Source organism: Periplaneta americana, chromosome 8 (genome assembly GCF_040183065.1).
Source record: "Periplaneta americana isolate PAMFEO1 chromosome 8, P.americana_PAMFEO1_priV1, whole genome shotgun sequence".
Lineage (NCBI taxonomy): Eukaryota > Metazoa > Arthropoda > Insecta > Blattodea > Blattidae > Periplaneta > Periplaneta americana.
This window is the reverse complement of record NC_091124.1, coordinates 134,245,358-134,268,978: the sequence shown is the minus strand read 5'-3', so window position 1 is coordinate 134,268,978 and position 23,621 is coordinate 134,245,358. Positions and strand designations below refer to the sequence as shown.

The following is a 23,621-nucleotide window of genomic DNA, read 5'->3' as shown; positions in this document are numbered from 1 at the left end:
GCTTAGACCACTGTTGCGCTGACCCCCTCAATTACTCAAATATAAGCTTGTGGCATTTTAAAATAATATCAACCATCAAACATACTCAGCCCGTACATGAAATGACATTCAAGTTAACTCATAACTCAAATGAAAAAAAAATTACAGTTAATTCAAAGTTTTTGGAAAACGGGCTCAAAAAAATAGTATAAGTTCAAGACATTACAGAGATCACACCAAATAAACAAGAAAAATTATGTCCAAAGGGAAAAAGAAAGATTTGAACGAAATATTGAAATTTATTCGCTCGTTTTCATACTCTCTCCCGCTATCATAATATTAATACTCGATCACAAAGCGACAACACGCTAGAAATTCCACTTCACACATCATCTCTATATTCCTCAACTTTCACTATTGCTACTGCTCGTCACTGGAACTCTCTGCCGTCTGAAGTCAAGGACTGCCGAACATTGGAATCTTTCATATCCAAGTTAGAAAATTATCTTATGACGAGTTGCCAAACTAACTTACTATTATGACAAGTGTTGTATTGCATGTTTCCACGTATTCACATTTTTTTTTTTGTGTTCTAGTGATATTTAACTTATTTTACATTTTTGTTTTCATATTTTCCGATAATGGTATATATATAATGTGATAAGTTGAGCTATATATAATCATGATTTTCCTTACTGTGTGTACTTAAAAATATTTTATTCATTGTATGCTTTGTACTGCACTATTTTATTATTATTACTATTATTATTATTATTATTATTATTACTACTATTCTTATTTTTTATCATTATTATTATTATTATTATTATTATTATTATTATTATTATTATCAATAATTGTCTTATTTTTTTATACTTTGTATGTCTAATTTATTTTGACCTGCTGTAGTGTTTTTTGTAACGCAGTTTTACTCCTGGTTGAGTGTTAGAGAAGGCCGTATGGCCTTAACTCTGCCAGGTTAAATAAATTATTATTATTATTATTATTATTATTATTATTATTATTATTATTATTATTATTATTATTATTATTATTATTATTATTATTAAATACATGTCAGAGAAAAAGGAAATATTACAATATCCTATTCGAAATCGCCCTGGGTGGTGCAGGTGGTATAGTGCTGGCTTTCTGTGCTCGAGGTTGCGGGTTCGATCCTGGCCCATGTGGATAGCATTTAAGTGTGCTTAAATGCGACAGGCTTATATCACTAGATTTAGTAGCATGTAAAAGAACTCTTGCGAGACACAGTTCCGGTACACCGGTGACGCCGATATAACTTTGGCAATTGCGAGCGTCGTTAAATAAAACATAATTTGAAAGTTTCTGTTCAATTTTTGGTTGCAAGATCTGGTGACTGTATCAGCTACTTCATGCTGTTCCTGTAGGTTCTATAGCGATTTATAGAAATTTCAGTCGTTTTATTTAATTTAAAACATAAATATGATTTTATTGTTAAAAGTACAACATTCCCCCATAAGGATATACATAAATATACTTGGACTTCTTCAGATGGATTGACACACAACCAAATAGATCACATCTTGATAGATAAACGAAGACATACTAGTATAGTAGATATTCGAACTTTCAGGGGTGCAGACTGTAATTCTGACCATTATTTGGTGATTGGAGAATTAAGAGAAAGATTATCAGTAGCCAAGCGAGTAGAGCAACAAGTTAACATTACTAAATTCAATATTTTGAAATTAAAGGACGAGGAAGCTAAGCAAAATTATCAGGTCAAAATTTCGAATAGGTTTGCCACTTTAGAAAGTTCCGACGAAGTTGAGAAAGAATTAGATGTTAATAGCGTGTGGGAAAATATCAGAGACAGTATCAAAATTGCAGCTGAGCAGAGCATAGGTTATTATGAAACTAAGAAAAAGAAACCGTGGTTTGATGAAGATTGTTGCATGGTAGTAGAAAGAAGGAAACAGACAAAATTGAAATTCTTAGAGGATCCAGTTGAGGAGAAGAGAGATAATTATTTCAATGAAAGACGGGAAGCAAATCGTACACTTAGGAATAAAAAGAGAGGTTACTTGAAGGAAAAGCTGAATGAGGTAGAAACAAATAGTAAGAATAAAAACATTCGAGATTTATATAAGGGTATAAAGGAATTTAAGAACGGATATCAGCCAAGGGTAAACGTGATCAAGGATGAGAATGGTGACTTGCATGCAGACTCTCCATCAATCCTAAACAGATGGAAAAACTATTTTGCGCAACTACTAAATGTACATAGGCCAAATAGAAATGATCGGGACGAAATTGAAACACAAACTGCTGAGCCATTTATACCCGAACCCACGCTTTCAGAAGTCGAAATTGCGATAGAAAATCTGAAAAAGTACAAGTCTCTAGGTATCGATCAAATTCCAGCAGAATTAATACAAGAGGTTGGAAGTGCATTATATAGCGAAATTTATAAGCTTGTACTTGCTATTTGGGAAAAGGAAATTGTACCAGAACAATGGAAGGAGTCCATAATTGTACCTATTTTTAAAAAGGGGGACAAAACCAACTGTGGTAACTTTCGAGGAATATCACTTTTGTTGACGTCGTACAAAATTTTGTCCAATATTCTTTTGAGAAGATTAACTCCGTACGTAGATGAAATTATTGGGGATCATCAGTGCGGTTTTCGGCGTAATAGATCGACTATTGATCAGATTTTTTGTATTCGACAGATATTGGAGAAAAAATGGGAGTATAAGGGTACAGTACATCAGTTATTCATAGATTTCAAAAAGGCGTATGACTCGGTTAAGAGAGAAGTTTTATATGATATTCTTATTGAATTGGGTATTCCCAAGAAACTAGTTCGATTAATTAAAATGTGTCTTAGTGAAACTTACAGCAGAGTCCGTATAGGTCAGTTTCTATCTGATGCTTTTCCAATTCACTGCGGGCTGAAGCAGGGAGATGCATTGTCGCCTCTACTTTTTAACTTTGCTCTAGAATATGCCATTAGGAAAGTACAGAGGGTTTGGAATTGAACGGGTTACATTAGCTTCTTGTCTATGCAGATGACGTGAATATGTTAGGAGAAAATACACAAACGATTAGGGAAAACACGGAAATTTTACTTGAAGCAAGTAAAGCGATAGGGTTGGAAGTAAATCCCGAAAAGACGAAGTATATCATTATGTCTCGTGACCAGAATATTGTACGAAATGGAAATATAAAAATTGGAGATTTATCCTTCGAAGAGGTGGAAAAATTCAAATATCTTGGAGCAACAGTAACAAATATAAATGACACTCGGGAGGAAATTAAACGCAGAATAAATATGGGAAATGCGTGTTATTATTCGGTTGAGAAGCTCTTATCATCCAGTCTGCTGTCCAAAAATCTGAAAGTTAGAATTTATAAAACAGTTATATTATCGGTTCTTCTGTATGGTTGTGAAACTTGGACTCTCACTCTGAGAGAGGAAAATAGGTTAAGGGTGTTTGAGAATAAGGTGCTTAGGAAAATATTTGGGGCTAAGCGGGATGAAGTTACAGGAGAATGGAGAAAGTTACACAACACAGAACTGCACGCATTGTATTCTTCACTTAACATAATTAGGAACTTAAAATCCAGACGTTTGAGGGCAGGGCATGTAGCACGTATGGGCGAATCCAGAAATGCATATAGAGTGTTAGTTGGGAGACCGGAGGGAAAAAGACCTTTAGGGAGGCCGAGACGTAGATGGGAGGATAATATTAAAATGGATTTGAGGGAGGTGGGGTATGATGATAGAGACTGGATTAATCTTGCACAGGATAGGGACCGATGGCGGGCTTATATGAGGGCGGCAATGAACCTTCGGGTTCCTTAAAAGCCATTTGTAAGTAAGTAAGTATATGATTTTATTTTGTCAGTAGCATTAAAATTTTAAATAATGGATGAGACAAGCAAATGAAATTAATTTGCTATCCAGTTAAATATTTCATACTGTGTTACTTGAAATTGCAATTAGAACCTTTTATTTGTCGATCTCGAGTGGTTGCCAAATTTCCAGAACGGCCCCAAGATTCAAATTAAGTACCGGGTCCTTTCCGGGGTTAAAAGGCGGTCCGAGCGTGGTGAGGGCCACACCACCTTATTCTAGGGCGGGCCTCTACCTCCATGCCTTCATGGCATGTGAAGGGACTACTTTTATCTTACCTTGTATTGCAACAAGATTAGCTCTTCTGTGACTGACAAGGTTCTAACTGCAAATTCCTTCATCTTATAAACAAATAATGCTTAGAAAAATAAACTCCATAACTAAGCATATATTAATAGAAAGGAATTTGAAACATCAATGCCAAAGTAGAGTAAAACTATACATAGGTAACGAAAATAAGCTTAACAATTTTAAAACAGATTTTCACAAAAGAAACAGATGGTCAGCTGGAACCCTGTCATTCTAATGCAACGGTATCTTGCGACTTAATCTTATCAGAAAATTTTCCCGCAAACTGTCAAATGACTGAACAGTCAATTTGGAAGTAGTTCCTAAACTTATCTACATTTTCTCATAAATCCGAAAACAATGTATGGCATCTAGTGACTGGTAAATCCTGCCCTAGGACTTGGAGAAGTTAGGGGTGGAAATTGCTCCCCACCCACCACACGCTTCAGTAGCGAGAGTTTGTCAGTCAGTTTATGGTTGTCAGGTGGTCAGGTCCTCAATCTTGCCTGCCTGTGTGTTGTACGTGTTGAAAACATTTGGTCTGGTGATCTTTCTCTTTCGCGTTCTGTAATATATTACTAGCTTTTTAGTTTGTTTTTGTTATAACAATTTAGTTTAGTTAGTGTGTTCTTCTTTACAGTATAATTGTTTCAATTTTTTAGTAATAATGAATGTCGCCTTGGACTTACTCATTCGGTGTTAACATCTGACTCCCTCTGCCTAGTTTGAAAGCGAGAATCTGATTTCAATGCCAAGCCTGATTTGATAATTACTGATGACGCGTAATGAAGTTCTTCGTTGCTTCAGGCCTTTGTCCATTTCTTAATGATTCGAGGGAGTCTCGTACACAACTTCTTTCTTTGTCTTGTTTTATCTCCGCTTTAACCGACTCAACAAGCCAACAAGATGTAAGGGATGACATATCTCAGGACCAAAACTAGTATCTCTCACAATACAGGACCATCGTGGAGACCTTACAGGACAAGTGCAAGACCTACCGAGTCCTGTGGCATAGATATAAATTTCACCCCACGTCAGGAATGGAACCACGGACGTACAATCCAAACAGTCTTGGTGCGATTATGGAGCACCGCCGTGTTGAAATAAACACTTCATGTTCATAATATTATCTTCCTGTTATTGTGGGATTAGATAGTTTTCCAGATGTTCAGGAAACTAATGTCAGTTTTGGTTTCATTGTAATATGCTTTTACACATCTTCATAATATTGCTATAGACTTACTAATGATTGAGAGGAATGACCGATATAAGAGCTTTCGATTTATATACATAAATATCTAAGGACATTAAGTAAATTAATATACCTTGGTACAGTAGTGACCCTAGAGCCAACGCTTCAGCCGATGCCCAATCAATATTTGTTCCTGTGGATATTTTATTCAGGCGAGCATTCACGTGTGTTTTCAGCAAATGAGGATGAATATTCTGAAATACAATACAATGAATAAATTTAGAGAGATATAATAAACTCCAAAGCAGTCTGCCTTCTTCACAATATTATGTTTAAGAAAGGCAGAATTGTGTGATGTGTCTTTATTAAACTTAATGAAATAACTTAAATGTCATTACAAGACCGTAACCAAAAGCTCTTACAAGGGGAGTATCTGGGCTGGAACAAACACATTTACACCGCAATCCCGTGAGGATTCATGTAAAAGTCCTTTATTGTACTGTGATATTCGTTTATCTGTAAATTTCTGTAGTCATCCATTAGAGACCTCTTAGTATGCCATGCCAAATTCGACCTTTTCCTGCCGCTACGCCAGTCAAGACGGTGCAGTGTGCTTGTGAAGTTGCATTTTGTGAAGTTTTTTGTGTAATGAAGCGTCAGATGGGTCGGATATTGATAATAAATCCTGCTAATATATTGCGATTGATTGAGATGAAGTTACGACGAACTCTCCTTCGTGAAGTTGGTATTAGTGTAGAAGATGAATCATTCGCATGTTTTCTGGTTTCTCTTATCGTGCAAAAATATGATTACCGGTTAGTAACGGATACTGTGTAACACTAACACACACTTATGACGCTAGTATGATAGTGATAAACATCTCACTGCAAGTGGTAGTGACAAGGTAAGTTCGAGAAGAGGCGATGAAACGGTGAAAGTGAATTCCAACCTTCTTCTGACAAGAAGTTTAAAAATGGAAGTGTCATCACGATGTTTGATGACAACATACTAGAGAACACATTTAATGATTATGACATCAGAGGTTTCAACATGAATGATAAACTTCTAAAACTGAAGACTAAAAGCAATATCAAAAGTGTATTGGATTGTGTGGAAAGACAAGAAAAGGCGATACAGTTTTCAAAGGTTAGGCCTATCTTACACTCCAGATTAATATCATCAAGCAGCACACAATGTCCAAGTGTAATAAAGCGCGTGAATGCGGTCTTCTTTTCATTACTGACATTTACAACATTGAGCATTGGACATAGTCAGAAATATCGGGTGTCCAAACTTTACAGCGTCACTGGAATTTATTACTTATTTGAAAAGGGAATTTAGGATAACAATTCCAGGTCAGTTTGTCCACTTTATGTTGTCCACAGTCATTCAGTCCATCTCCATTTTGTACACGGGCATTTGGTACACTTTTTTGTCCATAAAGGATTCGTCCATTTTCAATAACTATTGTCTATTAATATCTTAGGCCCACAAATATTTTGTCCATTTTCTTTCGTCCGCATTTTTTGTCCAATTTTTCTATAATCCATTTAAAATTTTGTTCATACAACTAAATACAAGACAAGTTGCATTGCAGTTAATGGAAAACGACTTCATCATTATTAATGTGCTTTGTTATGGTTTTCGTTATAGTGAAATCCAATTGAATATATGTGCCGTAACTCTTAAAAATGAATCAAATTTATACAATACAGTTTCAAAGACATTATAATGGCATATTTACTTCCCTCATTTGAAGGGAAGAACAAAATAGTTTATGACAATTATACTATATCAGTTCCACTCATTCAGCATAAATGGAGACACTCGTATTCGCGGTGCGAAAATGTGATACATGCAATGCCCGTTGTGTCACAGATAGAAATATAAGCCTACATTTCCGTATCCAAGTGTAAGGAAAGTAAGCACGTGCATCTTCGGAATAGAATGAAGTTATGCGAAAAAAACGTTACGGCAGGAATTAAAAGAAAGGCCGAACAATACCAAAATGTACCTCTCGCAGCCGTAATAAGGGAAGAAATTCACGCCATTGAAGGTCAGGAAATAGCTACACTGAATTTACCAGAAGAAATTTATTATTACATACTGTCAACAGAACATAAAATGTGCTCGATTTATATTTGATTGCAATCTACTAGAGATTAAAATTGTACAATACCAAAGAGGAGGATGAAGAGAGAAGCAGAAAATGATGAATATGTATATGTATATCAGTCAGACAGGCTAGCTGTTTGCAACGATCCCCACAGTAGGTTTTCACCTGAAGACAGATTCACTTTTCGAAACTTTGTATTATAATTTTGACAATTAGCAATTGATAAAGTTCAAACAGCTCAAGCATTGAATGGATATGTTAATTAATTTTTTCTTTATTTAATTCCAAAATTCAGTCCAGAAAACTGGTGCCCACTAAATGTCTTCGTGAATGAAAATGTGAGCGGGAAGACGACGAAACAACATCTAAAGACGTTTATTTCAAAAGTTTTGAATTCACATTTGTCGACAAAGTCACTCCTACTTTGTGACTCTGGTCTGGATATAAGGTACATGACCCAAATAAGGCCCGGTTCTAAATAAGGCCCATCTGTCATTATATTAAGATAAAATTACAATTTCCACAAGATTCTTAATGTTTCTGACAGTTCCTGGCCTCTAACGTCTAGACTAAAAACTGCAACAATTTAAGTGAACGATTTCACCATGTTTCCATTAGTTGAGCAGTGAACAAAGTATGAAACTGTTGTCGCTACTATTTCGAGGTATTTTAATAAACCTTGTGCATTTTTTGGTAACTGAACATAAATGAATATGGTATATGACATTTCAAAGCATATGATTAGTACAATAAGATACTGTATTGATATTTTCCATTTAGTGTGTATTTATTTATCCTTTAGTAAACCTATGAATGAATGTGTGGATTTACAGGGAGCTCCAAATAAGGCCCTCTGTAGATGAGCTAAACAAGGCCCATGGGCCTTATTTGGAACATGAATTTTCTCCAAGGTTTTTTCTAATTTTGAGCCCCATAAATTATTCTGTAACATACAGTAATTTATTTATGAGGACATTGTGAAGATAATTATCAAAGCTACGATAATTATTCTAAATTCGCAATGTTATTAATTATTCGTAGCATAATAATTCTGTTTATTTGTTAAAATATAATATTTTAATTCTTTCGGTATGTAGTACTTAAACACAAAACTTTTATTTATTTAGAGAGCTTAAACATAAGTTATTTTGACAAGAAAGGACTTGAAACATAGAATGATTGATTTTATCAGCTGAAAAACTGCATTTGGTGAATCCGAGGTTTACGAAAACAACGTATCTCTAGTAACATCACGTCCCTATTATTTTTAGATGGAAAAGCTTAAGAAAACGAGAGCACTTTGGACCGAACAGCAATTGCAGCAGGCAATGGAGGCTATAGTTCAAGGAATGCCTGTAAGGACAGCAGCAACGCAATTTAAAATCCCACAAAGGACATTAAGAAACCACCAAATTAGTGGAAAGAATACAAAAACGTTAGGTAGATCATCAATTTTGACCTCTGTTCAAGAATAATATCTCTGCAACAGGATTTTTACTCTAGCACAGATAGGCATTCCAATAACGAGCAAAGTACTTCGACGCTCAGTATACACTTTTGTGATGAAATTAACATTGAAAACCCTTTCAACAAGTTAAGTGGCCTTGCTGGAAGAAAATAGTTGGAATTGTTTTTACGACGACATCCAGAAGTATCCGGAAGAAAGGCGCAGAGCATGAATCCTGGTAGGGCTGCATTGTTAAGGATGATTTTGATAATCTGAAGAAGTTAATGACTCGCTTAGATATTTTAGATAAGCCCCAACTAATCTATAACATTGACGAGAAAGATTGTAAGCTTTCTCTCCACAAAGAATGCAAAGAAAGGTGAGGAAAAAAAGTACATCTTGTAGCCCCTGAGCACGGTGAAAATATATCTATTGTCTCATGTGGCAACGCACTGGGTAAAGTTATACCGCCTATGATCATTTTTAAAGGGAAGAGATTAAATTCCGTATGGAAAGATAACCTTTCATCTGGCACTGAGGTTGAGATGACTGAGAAAGGGTCAATGACAACAGCAACCTTCATCAAATAGTTACATCATTTCGCTAAATTCAAGATACAAGGCAATGTTCTATTAATCTTTGATGGGGCATCATCGCATTTGGACACTGGCGTTGTAGATGTAGCAGACTCGTGTGGCATTACGTTGTTCTGCTTACCTAGCAACACCACTCATGATTTTCAGCCATTCGATAAGTCCGTGTTTGGCCCTTACGAAGCATTCTGGGATGATGAAGTATTGCTTTACTGGTCAAAGCAGAAAGGTGCTGAAAGTCGTACAGTAAACAAACGGATATTTGGGAAAATATTAATAAGGGTTGGCCAAGAGCTGCTACACCTTCCAATGTATCAAGTGGGTTTAGCGCTACTGGAATTTATCCGTTCGACCTTAGTGTTATCCCTTAGAGTGCCTTCGGTCCTTCGGAACTCACCAGGAGAGAAAAGGCTGAAGAAGCCCCATTACAATCATAATCTGGATCCCAATTGCTCTTACATCAGCCAAATCAGGTTGAAGCATTAACCCAGAAAAGAGTTTCGAAACAAAGAGATTCAGGGGACTCAAGCTTCACAAGTGACATCTTCTCTCTTCATGACGAATCCAGTGGCTTTTTCCATATCTCTAGTGATAATGAAAGAACATTTGAAACTTCATTTCAAGACATTCTTCGTACCCCTGAAATAAAGAAAAAACATACAAACCTGCGACGAAAAGCCCTTAATTGGCAAGCAGTTGAGGTCATTAAGGATTTTTTTTCAAGACAAACAGGAGACTAAATCAGTTAAAACTGCAAAAGGACATAGGCCTACAGAGGACCGCGAAAGCGATAAGAATGGTGCTACTGCTCCTAAAGGTTTGAGCGTGAAAACAGCTCAGAAGTGGAAAATATGTCCTGTGTCTTCCGTGAAAGATCTTCTTGAAGCTGGACCGAGTGGCATTCCAACTAAAAGAGTGGGAAAAGAAAGTTGGTTCTGCTATTTATGCAGAAAAGATCGTATTGCTGACATGAGACTTTGTGTAAAGTGTTCAACTTGTGTTCATGAAGAATGCGTTGGACTTACGGCTAAGGACAGAATATCCAGTCTTCTTTGCTCACACTGTAATATTTAAGTGAAAGACACAGTACAACTTTTCTTTTTGTAGAGTGTAATCTTTAGGCTAAGGACAAAATATTCCGTTTTGTTTTCCCAGAATGTCTCTTAAACTTAGGAAAATATACCAGTTCTCTCTGTGCAGAGTGTAATCTTCAGACAACAGTGAAAATATGGTGAAAACATTCAGTTTCCTTTGCCCAGAATGTGATCTTAGCCTAAGAACAGTTTTTTTGTTTACTCAGACTGTGATCTTTAGACTATGGACAAAATATCCATTTGCTTTGTCCAGAATGTGTTTTAGTCTAGCTACTTAACTTTGAATATTATTATTGTAGTTCATTTCGTTTATATACAATTATTGTAATTTAATTGATTTCTATTTTCTTTCGTAATCACTATTTATTTACACATGGGGCTTATTTGGGACTGACAGTGGGCTTTATTTGGAACGAGTATGCCAAATAAGGCCCATTACTCACATTTTACATATTGCACTACTATAGACAAGTTTTTCGATAACTCTAAATCTAAGACCGCGTCTTCTTTGCTACTCACCCTGAAGTATGTTTTAGTACAATTTTCAGAATTTTATCTCCTTCAGTAACGATACAATAGATCTTGATACATTAAGTGGGCCGTATTTGGCACATGTACCTTATGGTTGAACAAGTAGCTACTACTGCTAGCCTCAGGAGGAAAACATGTAGATTTCAAAGTCATCCCACCTAAAACTATGAAATATGCACAACTTCTGGACGTGTACTTCTTCAGGCAATACAAAATATAGCCTATGCTAAGATAATAACATACTTTATTAAACTACGGTCCAGTAACATGCAGCCAAAATTGCATGTCGGATTCTTTATCATGAATAGACCGCGGGAGTGCGGGCCCTAATACGGCGATTGCAGTTGACTATGCAGACGGGTATTGAGTATGACGCAAGTCTCTCTCGCCTTTCGCCGTACTGTTTCGTGCATCGAACCCGAAATATTCAGAGTATGTTTAGCTGTCATACTGAAGAGTTGCATCTGTGAAATGACACATATTACAATGTCTAATACAACTCGCTCACGAAGTGCAGTACTAAATAATTTAGTCGAACAATTCGGACGCGATATTTTTAGGCTGTTATAGAAGGAGAACGTGTTGTATGTGTCGTGTGTAATTTCAGATTATTACGAACTAAGAAGTACTATTTTGGAAGACACTGTAATAGTAAAGAACACAAGGAAAATGTTGAACGCAATTCAAACAAGAAACAATCGAGTTCAAATAGTCGGTCACAATTCAATATATAGACTTATGTGACATGTTGGTACACACAAACATTTCATTCAGAACTTTGGACAATCCCCACTTTAGATGAGTTCTGGAAAAATACACAAATCAACATATTCCAGGAGAAGCAACAATACGTATTATTTACCAATTTCGTACCAGAATACGATTTCCAAAATTCGAGAAAGCGTAAACGATCAGAAAATATATGGGTTTCAGTTGATGAGTCTACAGACGTCAGTGGTAGATACGTGGCAAATGTGGTGGTCGGTATACTTCCCGAGAACTGTGTAGGGAAAAGGTAAATCATGCAACTATTGTCCAAGTTTTTTATAAGGCTGTGCGCCTTTTATGGTCTGAAAGGATAAAATATAATAATGTACTTCTTTTTGTCACTGATGCAGCTCCATATATTATTAAGGCAGCAAAACAGCTTAAAGAGCGGTATTCCAACATGGTGCATTTAACTTTTCTGGCGCACGGACTGCAAAATTCTGTCGACATCGCATCAATTAGATAATTACGAAATGTATGATTATTGTATGTATGCAATTCATATACACAAGATTGTACATCTGAAGCACGCACAGTGAGTTGCTTGCCTGAGAGTTCATTACACACGCCACGGAACGCTCCAGTCAAACTTAACTTGACTGTAAAAGGCCCGCACTCCCGCGGTTTAATCATGAAATTGGAATCTGTCATTTACAATCAATTGTCTGCGGAAGTATTATAGACCAATGCTTCGTTACGCGTGGCAGAACGCTGGCAACGATATTGGTGAATCTGTGAATAACTTCAAAAGTGTCATCGACTTGGCGTTCAGCACTGATATTACAGAATGTGTAACTATGGCATGTGACCAACTTGCTTTTCTTCTTAATTATTCATATTGCTTTGAGCATTATATTGAAAATCCCCGCTTACATTTATAGTTAAGATATCCGCATTGCGTTTGGCGTTTACAATGACCTTTGCAGTGACATCTAGTGAACGTTTGCACAGGTTTGCAGAAAAACAACACTCACTAGCACATTGAGAGGTACATAATGGTCATATAACTAAAATTTAATACAGACATGTTTGTTCGAACACAAATACCCCTTTTTGTCTTCCTTAATATTACCAAATATTTTCACTTGGTGATAAAGAAAGACAATTCAATATCCAATACAATGGCCAACACCTTCCTAGGACTTATGAATCCAAATATCTTGGAGTTATTTTCGATAGTAAATTAACATAAAGCAATCTTTTGAAATATATTTCTGAAAAAGTTCGTAAAAGATTCTTTCTTCTGAAAAAAACTAGCAGGAAAGAAATGGGTATGCTCTAGAAATACTTTGAACACTACATACAAAATGTTTATACAGCCAGTGCTGACGTACTGCGGAGATTTTTTAATTACTTCACCTTTCATAAACGAAATAGAACGTGTTCAAAACCAAGCTCTCAGGCTCATTACTGGTGGAATCAAAACAACTCCAATAGTCTACGACATTCCTCACTAATATTAACAGCATCAAAATGACAACAGAAGAAAAAGCACTGTTCCAATATGAAAAACTTTTCAGATTACCAGGAAAGAATTGACAATCATAGAGTCCTCTCTGTAGATTAATAACTCAAAAAAGTTTCATATCCATGGTTAAAGGATTAAAACAGAAAATCAATGTCCCAAATTTAAAATAAAACTTACAAATTAAACCAAATCCTTTAACTCTATTAAATATGTAAATCTAAATTGAACAGAAAAAATACTGAAATCAGAAGTAAACACTGAAATAATGAAACAATTGTCTTGAGAGACAATTAATATTAGGTACCCTCCACAAAACTGCTTCATTCATACACCTACGGATCCTTGATCTCCGGGGAACAAAGTGTCGACACAGGTGTTACATGCTGTCTCTTCTCACTTTATAGATCACTTGGATATGGAACAACAAGTTTTGATGAAGAAATCATTGCAAAAAGTGAAAGTCTGAGGAATCTTCTATGCCACATCAATAAATTTAAAAATGCAGTTATATTGTCAGACTCCAAAGCAGCTTTTATATCAATAGTCTCTCAACACACACCTTCATCTCAAATAGCGGAAATAACTAAAATGCTCTCTCAATTAATAACACTCAATAAAAGAATTTTATTCCAATGGATACCATCCCATTGTGGAATCCTGGGAAACGAAAATGCGGATGCTTTACAAAGAAGGGCAGCACTGGTACTTTATAGACCTGTTACTATATCTACGTATTACTCTGTGAAAAGACTTATTAAATCTACATACTTAGACTTAACCAAACAAAATTTGATAACACAATCTCAAGCGAAAAAATGGAACTCTCTGCATCATAATCCACATTTAATTCCCGATTTACCAGGCAAATCGTCTGTAGCTGCATTTAGATTGGCAATAGGCCATGACTGTTTGGCCAAGCACCTGCATAGAATTGGAAAATATCAGTCCCCTAACTGCTCATTGTGCAATTCAAATCAAGAAATGGATTCGGAACACCTCAAAATCTGTGCTTCATTGGGTGACCATGGCAATATCTTTGAAAAATATTGGAGTGCAAGAGGTCAAATGACTTTATTGTCAAGCGCCTGGCATTAGAAAACAACAACAACAACAACAATAACAACAACAACAACTTTTCTTGTTAGAGTCGTCGGAAATCATGGGCATACTTAAACTTTCTAATCATTGTCATAAATTATGGATAAACATTAGTCTTTTGTAGAATTGATACTTCGAGCGACGCTATTCAGAATTTGAACAACCGACTCTAACTCAGATTAACTGCAATTGTTATTGTGCATCAGAAAATAGGAGTATGGTAATGTATGTGAATTATGCATATTTGTTCAATACTTAAAAAAATTAATAGATTTCTTTATGATTGAATTAACTTTCTGAGTCCTCAGAGTATAGTATACTATACTTTATATCATACATATTTATTATACTGTGGCACCTGTCTGGAAAGTTCGGGTCGCATCGGGGAGTTTCGAGCGCATCTGAGGCGAAGGAAGGCGCGGGGAAGCGGAACTCGGGCTCCGGTAGACGCTGCGGCGTGGCGCGGGGCCGAGGGGAAGGAAGGCTGCGAGACAACGCGGAGCGATGAGAAAGCAGGGAAACGTCTGGAAACAGATTTTTATGGAGGACCGTAACACAGGACCGTCTCCTGGTTTGGGAGTAAGGATCTGGCCCCACAAACCCCATCTATCAGAGTTATTTGCGAATCGAGGAGCAGGTTTCGCTTAGGCTGTCCATCCAGTCGTGCCGTCACCACCATCTCGCAGCCTGCTGGGATTATCACCTAATTCTCCAAGGTGAGTCTGCTGGCCATGGGTTGGTCCTCGACTTCCCACAGGAACACTTCATCCTGACCGAAACGGAGGATACGGCGCCGGACGTCCACCGTCGCATCGAAGATCCGCAAGGCGTCGAGTCAGGATGACGTCTTCAGTGATGTTGGCGACGAACACCCACATCTCCAGTCTCCTCTTTCCTAGGTCAGATCCAGGAAAAACTCTTCCTGGATGGGCAAGCTCTCGCCTGAAGCAGTACGTAGCTCATATTGGCGCAGCGGCGTCCTTCCAGGTAGGCCACTCAAGACTTCCGGCCTGGCGATAGTGAGCGACACCCCGGTGTCTACCAGTACTCTGCACGGACGACCTCTTATCCATCCGTCAGCAATCAGCCCATCGTCGCATCTACTGTTAACCGTCTTCAAGATCAGCCGAGGAGATGGTGATGATTGCGCCGACGTGCCCCTCCTCGCATAGGCCCCTTCTAGTTTTCCTGTCTGTGACCAGATCGGTCGCAGTCCCTCCTTAAATGGCCAGGTTCGCCGCAGGACCAGCAGGTGGGCACTCCTCGTCTCTGTCGCTCGGGTGACTTCGGTTGACGTTCCTCGACGTCGGCCGCCGCGAAGCTCCTAATCTGGTGCAATGTCGAGACGTTCGCCGTCAACTTGGCCCCCTCCATCCTGAGGGCCGCCGCCACAGCGATGTTGATGGTGCGATGCTCAGCCAAGAGTACTTCCTGTCTGATCTCGGGGTATTGAACTCCGCTGCCGTAGGTTAGACCGCCTCTCCTGCGACGAAGCTAGCAGGTAGACCCTTGAGGGCCTATGGGCCAGTTGTTCTATCAACATTGCAAATTCTTGTAGGGACTCGCCTGACCGTTGGACCCTCGTTTTCAGTTGGGTCCTAAATGTTGCCAAGGCCTCCATTATCTCAATGGCTATACCATCTTCTGAAACGCTGTGAAGTATCTCCGACGCCTGTCCCTGAAGCGCGGCCAGCAGCTGAGTAGATTTCTCTGACGGCATCCACCCCATTATGTTCTGCGATAGTCTCGAACTGGCGTCGAAATATTGCCCAGGACGTCGTTCCGTCGAACTTCGGCGTCTTGACGTTCGAATGTCTAGCAGGAGGCGTTGATTCCACAGGGTCTTCATATGGGTTCCTTAATTCTGTTGCCGCTTTTTCCATGGCCCGTCGAACCTCTTCGGCAACTATCTATTTGTTCTCTACCCTGGAGATTCCAAAAATGCGAGTATGTGCTTGTGTTCTTCAGCATGTTGATCCATTAACGCGAGTATGTGCTTGTTATCTTCAGCATGTTGATCCATTAACGCGAGTATGTGCCTGTGTTCTTCAGCATGTTGATCCATTAACGCGAGTATGTGCCTGTGTTCTTCAGCATGTTGATCCATTAACGCGAGTATGTGCTTGTTTTCCTCAGCATTTTTATCCAGCAACTCACTCGTCTGCTCTTGACAACGCTCGAGAGCGCGAATTTTGCCGTCGAAATGGTCTATGTCCCATCTTAGTTCGGTCACTGCTTCTATTTACAGTTGCGAAATTCTCGTTTAGTCTGTCGAAATCGGCTATAAATTCATCTTTTACGATGGTAACAATTCCATCTATGTACGTCGAAACGCTACCGATTTGTGTAGTCACTTCACTTATGTCGTTTTTCATGTCTGCTTTGACTTCACTTATATCGTTTTCCACATCACTAATGTCGTTTTTCATGTCTGCTCTCATTTCCGCGATGGCTTGCAGGATCTGCTGTAGGTTCTCCATTATGTCCACAATATCCTACTTCTGACACCAGTGTAACTTTTATTCAACAATGATGTTACTTTTATTTCTAACTTTAATCAAACACCCGTTAACCATGGGTATTCCACTCAACACAGCGACATAGGAGTCGTTATTGCACTCTACCGGATGACAATGACAATTCATGTGTATTATTGAGAAGAACAACAATGTGCTCCTAATTTCAACTAATGTTTACAAAGCAGTATGTACAGAACAAGACTGTCAGTTCTCAGATCACAGTTCGTTCGCCTTGGCTAGTTCTCCTAGCTCACTCACTCAAGTTCACGGTACATCGAACCCCAAGCCTTCCCGACACAGTTCACTGCACTTCGAACCCAAGACTTCCGGATACGGTTCACTGCACTTAGAACCCAGATCCTCGCCTGGATGCTGCGACAGTTACGGATCCACTCAAGTTCACTGCACGTCGAACTCAGATCCTCGCCTGGTCGCTGTCACAGTTGCGGTCCTCCTCACGTCGAACCCCGGTCTCGAAGACTGGCTTCCTTGCTCGCTCGAAGACTCGTGTAGACTGACTGACTTCCGAAGACTGACTCGAAATCAGGTCCACTTCGCTCGCTGGCCAAGGCTGGTTCTCTCTCTCTCTCTCTCTCTCTCTCTCTCTCTCGCTACTGACTAACTGACTACAACTCACGGTGTTTTCCATTAATTTTGAATAACAGGCATTTGTAATTTTCGAATGGGGTTAAGTACCCTACCAGATCGGTAAGGATGTCATTTACAGAAACCTCGCCCAGAAGTGGAATCGCGCCTTCAAGAGGTTTGGGAACCACTAGTCTAAGAAATCAGAACCTTATTTCACTACTGGATGTGGAAGTTATATTGTTTTAACTTAGTATAAGTAGAAAAATACTTACGAATTTTTCTGGGTATGTAACTGATCTCTTGCCAACGTACCGAAGGATATCAAGCTCTACTCCCGTGTCCCATACTGTAATGGCTGAGTCAGCCTGATGGATTCCTGCCCAGTGTTTTCTGAGGAAAGTTTCCTATAATTATGGTATTTAATTAGTAGATTGAAACAAGTAATATGAGATGTTAATAATATACAACATTGTCTCAGATTTATACCTGTGGAATGTAAGAGTCACTGGTTTTCAAGATATTGTTTAGCCAGCTTGTATATTCAGCAACAATGACATCAACATCTTCCTTTGTCATCACTCCTTCTTCTACAAGTGAATCTGAATAGATATCTGGAACAGATCTTTGTTAAATATTATCAGTTTTACTTAATATTCAAATTTTTCGACCAAGTCCTGGAAACAAGCCCCTAACAGTTTTATTTATTTATTTATTTACTTATTTATTTATTTATTTATTTATTTATTCTGGTGTAGTTAAGGCCATCAGACCTTCTCTTTCACAATTATAATTTAATTCAATTTAATGCTATGTTTGGTAGCTCTATATCAGGTACTTTGTTTGCTTAACAATATATCGCTTTTCCGGAAGAACAATTGAACCAGTGAATGTAAAAGGGAATAACTACTTTTTTTTTTTTGCTAAATTGAACTGAGATAACCATTTTGTTCCTCAATGATAGACCCATTGGATGAGCTGAAAAAGGGAATATTACTAACATTCTTACCCACGTAAAATCTCATATCTGTTCTGTGTGGAGTGGAAGAAGGAAATAACTTCTGTAGTAGTTTCGTTTTTCCACTCAAGACTGTGCCAATTGCTGATTCAGCTGTTCTATTACAGCTAATATTGGACAAGTTTTATAATAAACTAATAATAAGCTACAGGAAGTAACTGATACTTGTAAACAAAGGGAAAATGTTGTTGGGTTATTATTCGACTACATGCAGAACTTATCACTTCCCTTTATTTCTGTACAGGAGATGTTTTATCTTCGCAAGCTTTCGATGTACATATTCTGTATTCATAATCTTTCTAACAACACGTCTGTTTTCTACGCATACCATGAGGGAATTGGGAATAAAGGTCCAGATGATGTGTGCAGTTTTCTTTCCCATTATGTGTCCACGTATTTGCCAGAATCTGTTACAGAACTGCATATATTTAGTGATTCGTGCGGTGGGTAGAAATGTAACCATACCCTAACAAGATTGCTCATGGGTTTCACAATAACAGAACGATTCAAAGACATCCACCAGTACTACCCAGTGAGAGGACATAGATTTCTACCGTGCAATCTGAACTTTGCATGTGTTAAACGTGTTGTAAGAAAACATGTTGGCGTTTATATACCCTCCCAGTACAATGATATGATAACTTCTGCAAGGAAGAAAGAAATGCCATTTACAGTCCATGAAGTTTGCAACGAAGAAGGATTGAACATTAAAGAATGGTGGCCAAAACTGTTTTTAAAAAAAAGCACTAACAGTATTAGAGATAAGAAAATAAAATTTATGATAAGTATAGACAACTCAAGTATAGGTTACATCAGAAAATAAAGGATATGTGAGAGTGTCAGAATTCATTGAAGGGCTAGTACCAGATATGTTCAAACTGATAAAAGTTAATGTAAATGATTTTTACCTTCCAGCAGATAAAGCGTATGATGGCTCAATAGGTATCAACAAGAAAAAGGTTAACGATATTATGAAGATAAAACATATTCCAAAGGAATATAGAGAACTCTACAAAACTATTTTGCGTTGGAAATACCCATACAGCTGATTGATGAAACTTTAGCTATTGTATTCTGGAAATAAAGTATACGATTGTAATCTACGTAGATTATACAGGGTGAATCAAAAGTCTGGAACCATATAAATATCTTCCATATGCTTGATTTTCGATTACTAGGTGTTACCAGTATTTGTAAGACCAAATGCTCTACCAGTGACACATTCCATTGTAGATCTCATCTATCTCGAAAGCCGCCATTTTGAATGCAACTTCGAAATTTTAAATGGAAAGGGGGTCATATAGGTACTCAAAATGATGTGAAATTTTCTGAGAAAAGCATTATTGTGATAATTTGAAGCTTTCCTGTGGATAGAACATTTTGTAGCATTTCCGGGTGACTTTAGCACAGGCTTCAATGATACGGTTCTTTAAATGTTCCACATTCTCAATTTTCTCTTCATATATCAAGATCTTTATGTAACACCAAAAGAAAAATCAAGAGATGTTAAATCTGGAGACCTAGCCGGCCATTCTACTGGTCCACGTCGACCAATCCAATGTCCAGGGCTGTTCGTTCAGTCTGCTGCAACATTTCCGTGGTTTAACCTACCAGAATGAAAAATGATATCAACTCTTTCATCTTTTGATAATGCCACACGAAAATCAAGACATTTTTTACAGGAAAGATTCAAATAATCACAACAATGCATTGAAACTGTCACAGATTAACCAAAAAGTAAAGCAGGAAAAGTTAATTACCAGAATTGCATAAAAACACCTTTTCCAAAGCTTCCCTAGTACCGTACCATGTTACAAAATATCTTTGGATGCAGTAACTAAAGTTTGTGTCATTATTACAGGTATATTTAAATAACTTGAAAACGATTAGACATATCGCAAAACGGATTGAACCATTGTTTTTCTCAGAAAATTTCAGATAATTCTGAGTACATATACGATCCCCTTTCCACTTAAAATTTCAAAGTTGCATTCAAAATGGCGGCTTTTCAGATAGCTGAGAGCTAGAATCGAATGTCACTGGAAGAGAATTTGGTTTTACAAATACTGGTAAAATCTACAGCAATCGAAAATCAAGCATATGGAAGATATTTATATGGTTCCAGACTTTTGATTCACTCTGTATATTTTTTTCTATAAAATTGTAATGTGGAAGTCGTTATTAACCTGTTTAATCATCTATATACATTTTTAAAGAAAGAAAAAACTGGACGAGAGGTTAGGAAGCTAATAAAGTATATGTACAGTAGCGGGCAAATTAATCCGAACAACGTAATTACTTATGCAAAAACATTCAAACGGGATAAAAAAAAAGGATCTAAGACATACCTCAGTAATCTATGTGGCCTCCCTTGTTCCTAATAACAGCTCTGAGACGATTTGGCATGGATTCCACTAATTTCCCACAAATATTCTTCATTTCTTCATCGCGAAACCATCCACCAATGAGGGCAGAAATCATCTTCTCCCTTGTAGAACAATCCATTTTTTGCATTCTTCTTTTGCAAATTCACCACAAGTTCTCAATTGGGTTCATGTCGGGTGAGTTGCCTGACCAGGGGAGTACCTGAATATTCTTCTTGTTGAAGGATTCTGTAGTTTTTCGAGACGTATGGCATGGTGCCAGGTCTTGTTGGACCACACCTCTGCCATCAGGTAATGATTTTTGCAGCAGGGGTACGAATCTGGTTTCCAATAAGTGAATATATTTGTCATTCCCTTGATAGGTATTAATGCTCCAGGCCCTTCATGTGTAAAAACAACCCCAAAACATTACTTTAGGGGGGTATTTGGGTGCTTGTTGGAGATGAGCTGCTGTTACTTTTTCGGATCCTTTCCGTACGTAAGAAACACGGTGGCCGTGGACCTCGAAATGAGACTCATCGGAAAAAAGAGTCTAGGATTTAATTTACTTTTCCTGATAATTAAACGATCATCTGCAGGTAAAGTCTTCCTTTTCCGGCCACAGTTTCCTTTTTTCTGGGGTGTAATGGATCCAGTCTCCCTGTATCGTTTTATGATTGAATTAACAGTAGCCAAATCGATGTGACATTCTGCAGCAATTTGCCTCTGTGTCATAGAAGAATGCTCTGCTTATGTTATAATTTTAGACCGTTTTCGTGGAGTTGTATCCATTTGTGAAGACGACAGAATGTACACAAGATTGCAGTATTAAGTCTTCAACACAACTGAAATGCTTATAAGTACAAAACGACAGGTAAAATTTCACATATTATTAAAAAAAATGACAGACCTTCAACAATGGAATTACGCATACTACAGATGTCAATTAAAGCGGTATGAGCAGCTGTGAGGCCAACAATGACAGAAAATGTAAAAATATGTTGTGTTCGGATTAATTTGCACGCTACTGTATGATTATTGAGTGGAAAAAGGAAATAAGTTTTAAAATACAAAAAAATGGTATACAAATATTAACAAGACATAGAGCAAAGTTTGGTAATAATATACATATTACAAACAATTTTGAACATTTTTACTGTTGACAACATTTAAATCAAACCTAACAGAAAAGATGTAGAAAGTTTTTTTTTTTTTTTCCTGAAAAGTTGGGTTCAAAGTAGTTATTCCCATTTTCCACTCACTTATTCAATTATGCAACTGCAAAATTGGAGTGAATATTAAAAAGAACCATATCTAACTAGTATTTGAAAAGTAACCAAAAATTGTAATATTTAGCTTTATTTCGATTTTCACAATATTTTAAAATCTTTATTATTTATTTACGTATACATTTATATATAAATAATATTCCGCTTTTGCTTCACCTGAAAAACGGAAAAATATTCTATGTCGTTGTTTCTCCGAAAAAGCGATATTATTTAATTCAACTGTACGGGAATATTAAACGATGACAATGAACAAAGACAGATATACATTGCAATCTTATATTATCTATCTTTGTTTGAAACAATGATTCAATAATTTAAACCATAACAAAGTGGAAATTGATCGTAAATTAAGTATGAAATATTGCCTAATTATTAAAATATAGCCTATGTATGTTCTTTGTAATGGAAAATCGAAAAAGGATAATAAATAACAAAGAAAAATATCGTTTGTAGTATAATTAAAGATTAAATATTGTTATGGAAAACTTAAAATGCATAATAAGAATATCTACATCCGTTTTGACATGCATTTTTTTACTATCTTGCAAAGATGTAATATTATTTTGTGCGAGATCGTGCGTATTTGTTTGTTTTCCGCACAGAACCAATACGCGGTAAGTGTGAAATACCACATTCAGTATTCCCAACGTAACACACATAACAATTTCCCTCTTCTTACCGCTTAAGCGCGACATTCATTTTACTGCTTTAGGCTTTTAACATATTATTTTTAGAGACGTTTAACATAGTAATAATTATAAATTGGAAACTTACCACTGCAATTTCACCTAAATTGCAATGTTAATTATTGTTTTTTAAATATTTGCAAAAATTAAGTAAAGTCTACTACTCCACGAAACTTATTGCATTCCTGATACAAGTAACATTAAGGAAGCCGTGAAAAAATCAACAAGATTCCAGATGCGGATGTTATTACTGCAATATGTTATATAAATAATATTGTTAAAATATTAAAATGAAAAATAAATCATTACATAACCTTACCGTTTGTTTTAAGTTCGCATTTATAGACTGGGGAAAAAAAAAGACAGACGTATATCACGGCCTGCTGGAGTATAGTAAACACAGAAAACATTTTATAGCAACAATGTTGAAGAAAGATATTTTGGTTTTCCGAAGTTGCCGTCATTAAACAGAAACCAACATGGAGATTTCATTGCAACTAATTAGAAATTCGTCTTTCAGGTATGTAATAAACGATCTTAGCACAAAATAATGTACGATACACGAGCGGTATGTTTGTTTTCATGTTCTCGGAAATTAAAAAAGCTCAACTACGTTTCGCTTTTTCAATCTTTTCCTCGAACACGAAAACATCAACATACCGCTCTTGTAACGTATATTAATATAT

The 23,621-nt window shown here is 37.1% G+C and overlaps 1 protein-coding gene across 5 annotated transcripts in view; it reads right to left on the bottom strand.

Moving 5' to 3' along the window:
• The window catches only part of LOC138705069 (2-oxoadipate dehydrogenase complex component E1), a 201,279-nt gene that overhangs the window by 72,442 nt on the left and 105,216 nt on the right, over positions 1-23,621 (bottom strand). For 4 of the 5 annotated variants that reach the window (XM_069833664.1, XM_069833665.1, XM_069833662.1 and 1 more), the window contains 3 exons: positions 18,069-18,204; positions 17,855-17,986; positions 5,494-5,614 (listed from right to left, as the gene is read on the bottom strand). In XM_069833664.1, the coding sequence (XP_069689765.1) occupies positions 5,494-5,614; positions 17,855-17,986; positions 18,069-18,204 (389 nt within the window). The remainder of the gene's footprint in view (positions 1-5,493; positions 5,615-17,854; positions 17,987-18,068; positions 18,205-23,621) is intronic. The other variant, XM_069833663.1, reaches the window with a different exon arrangement.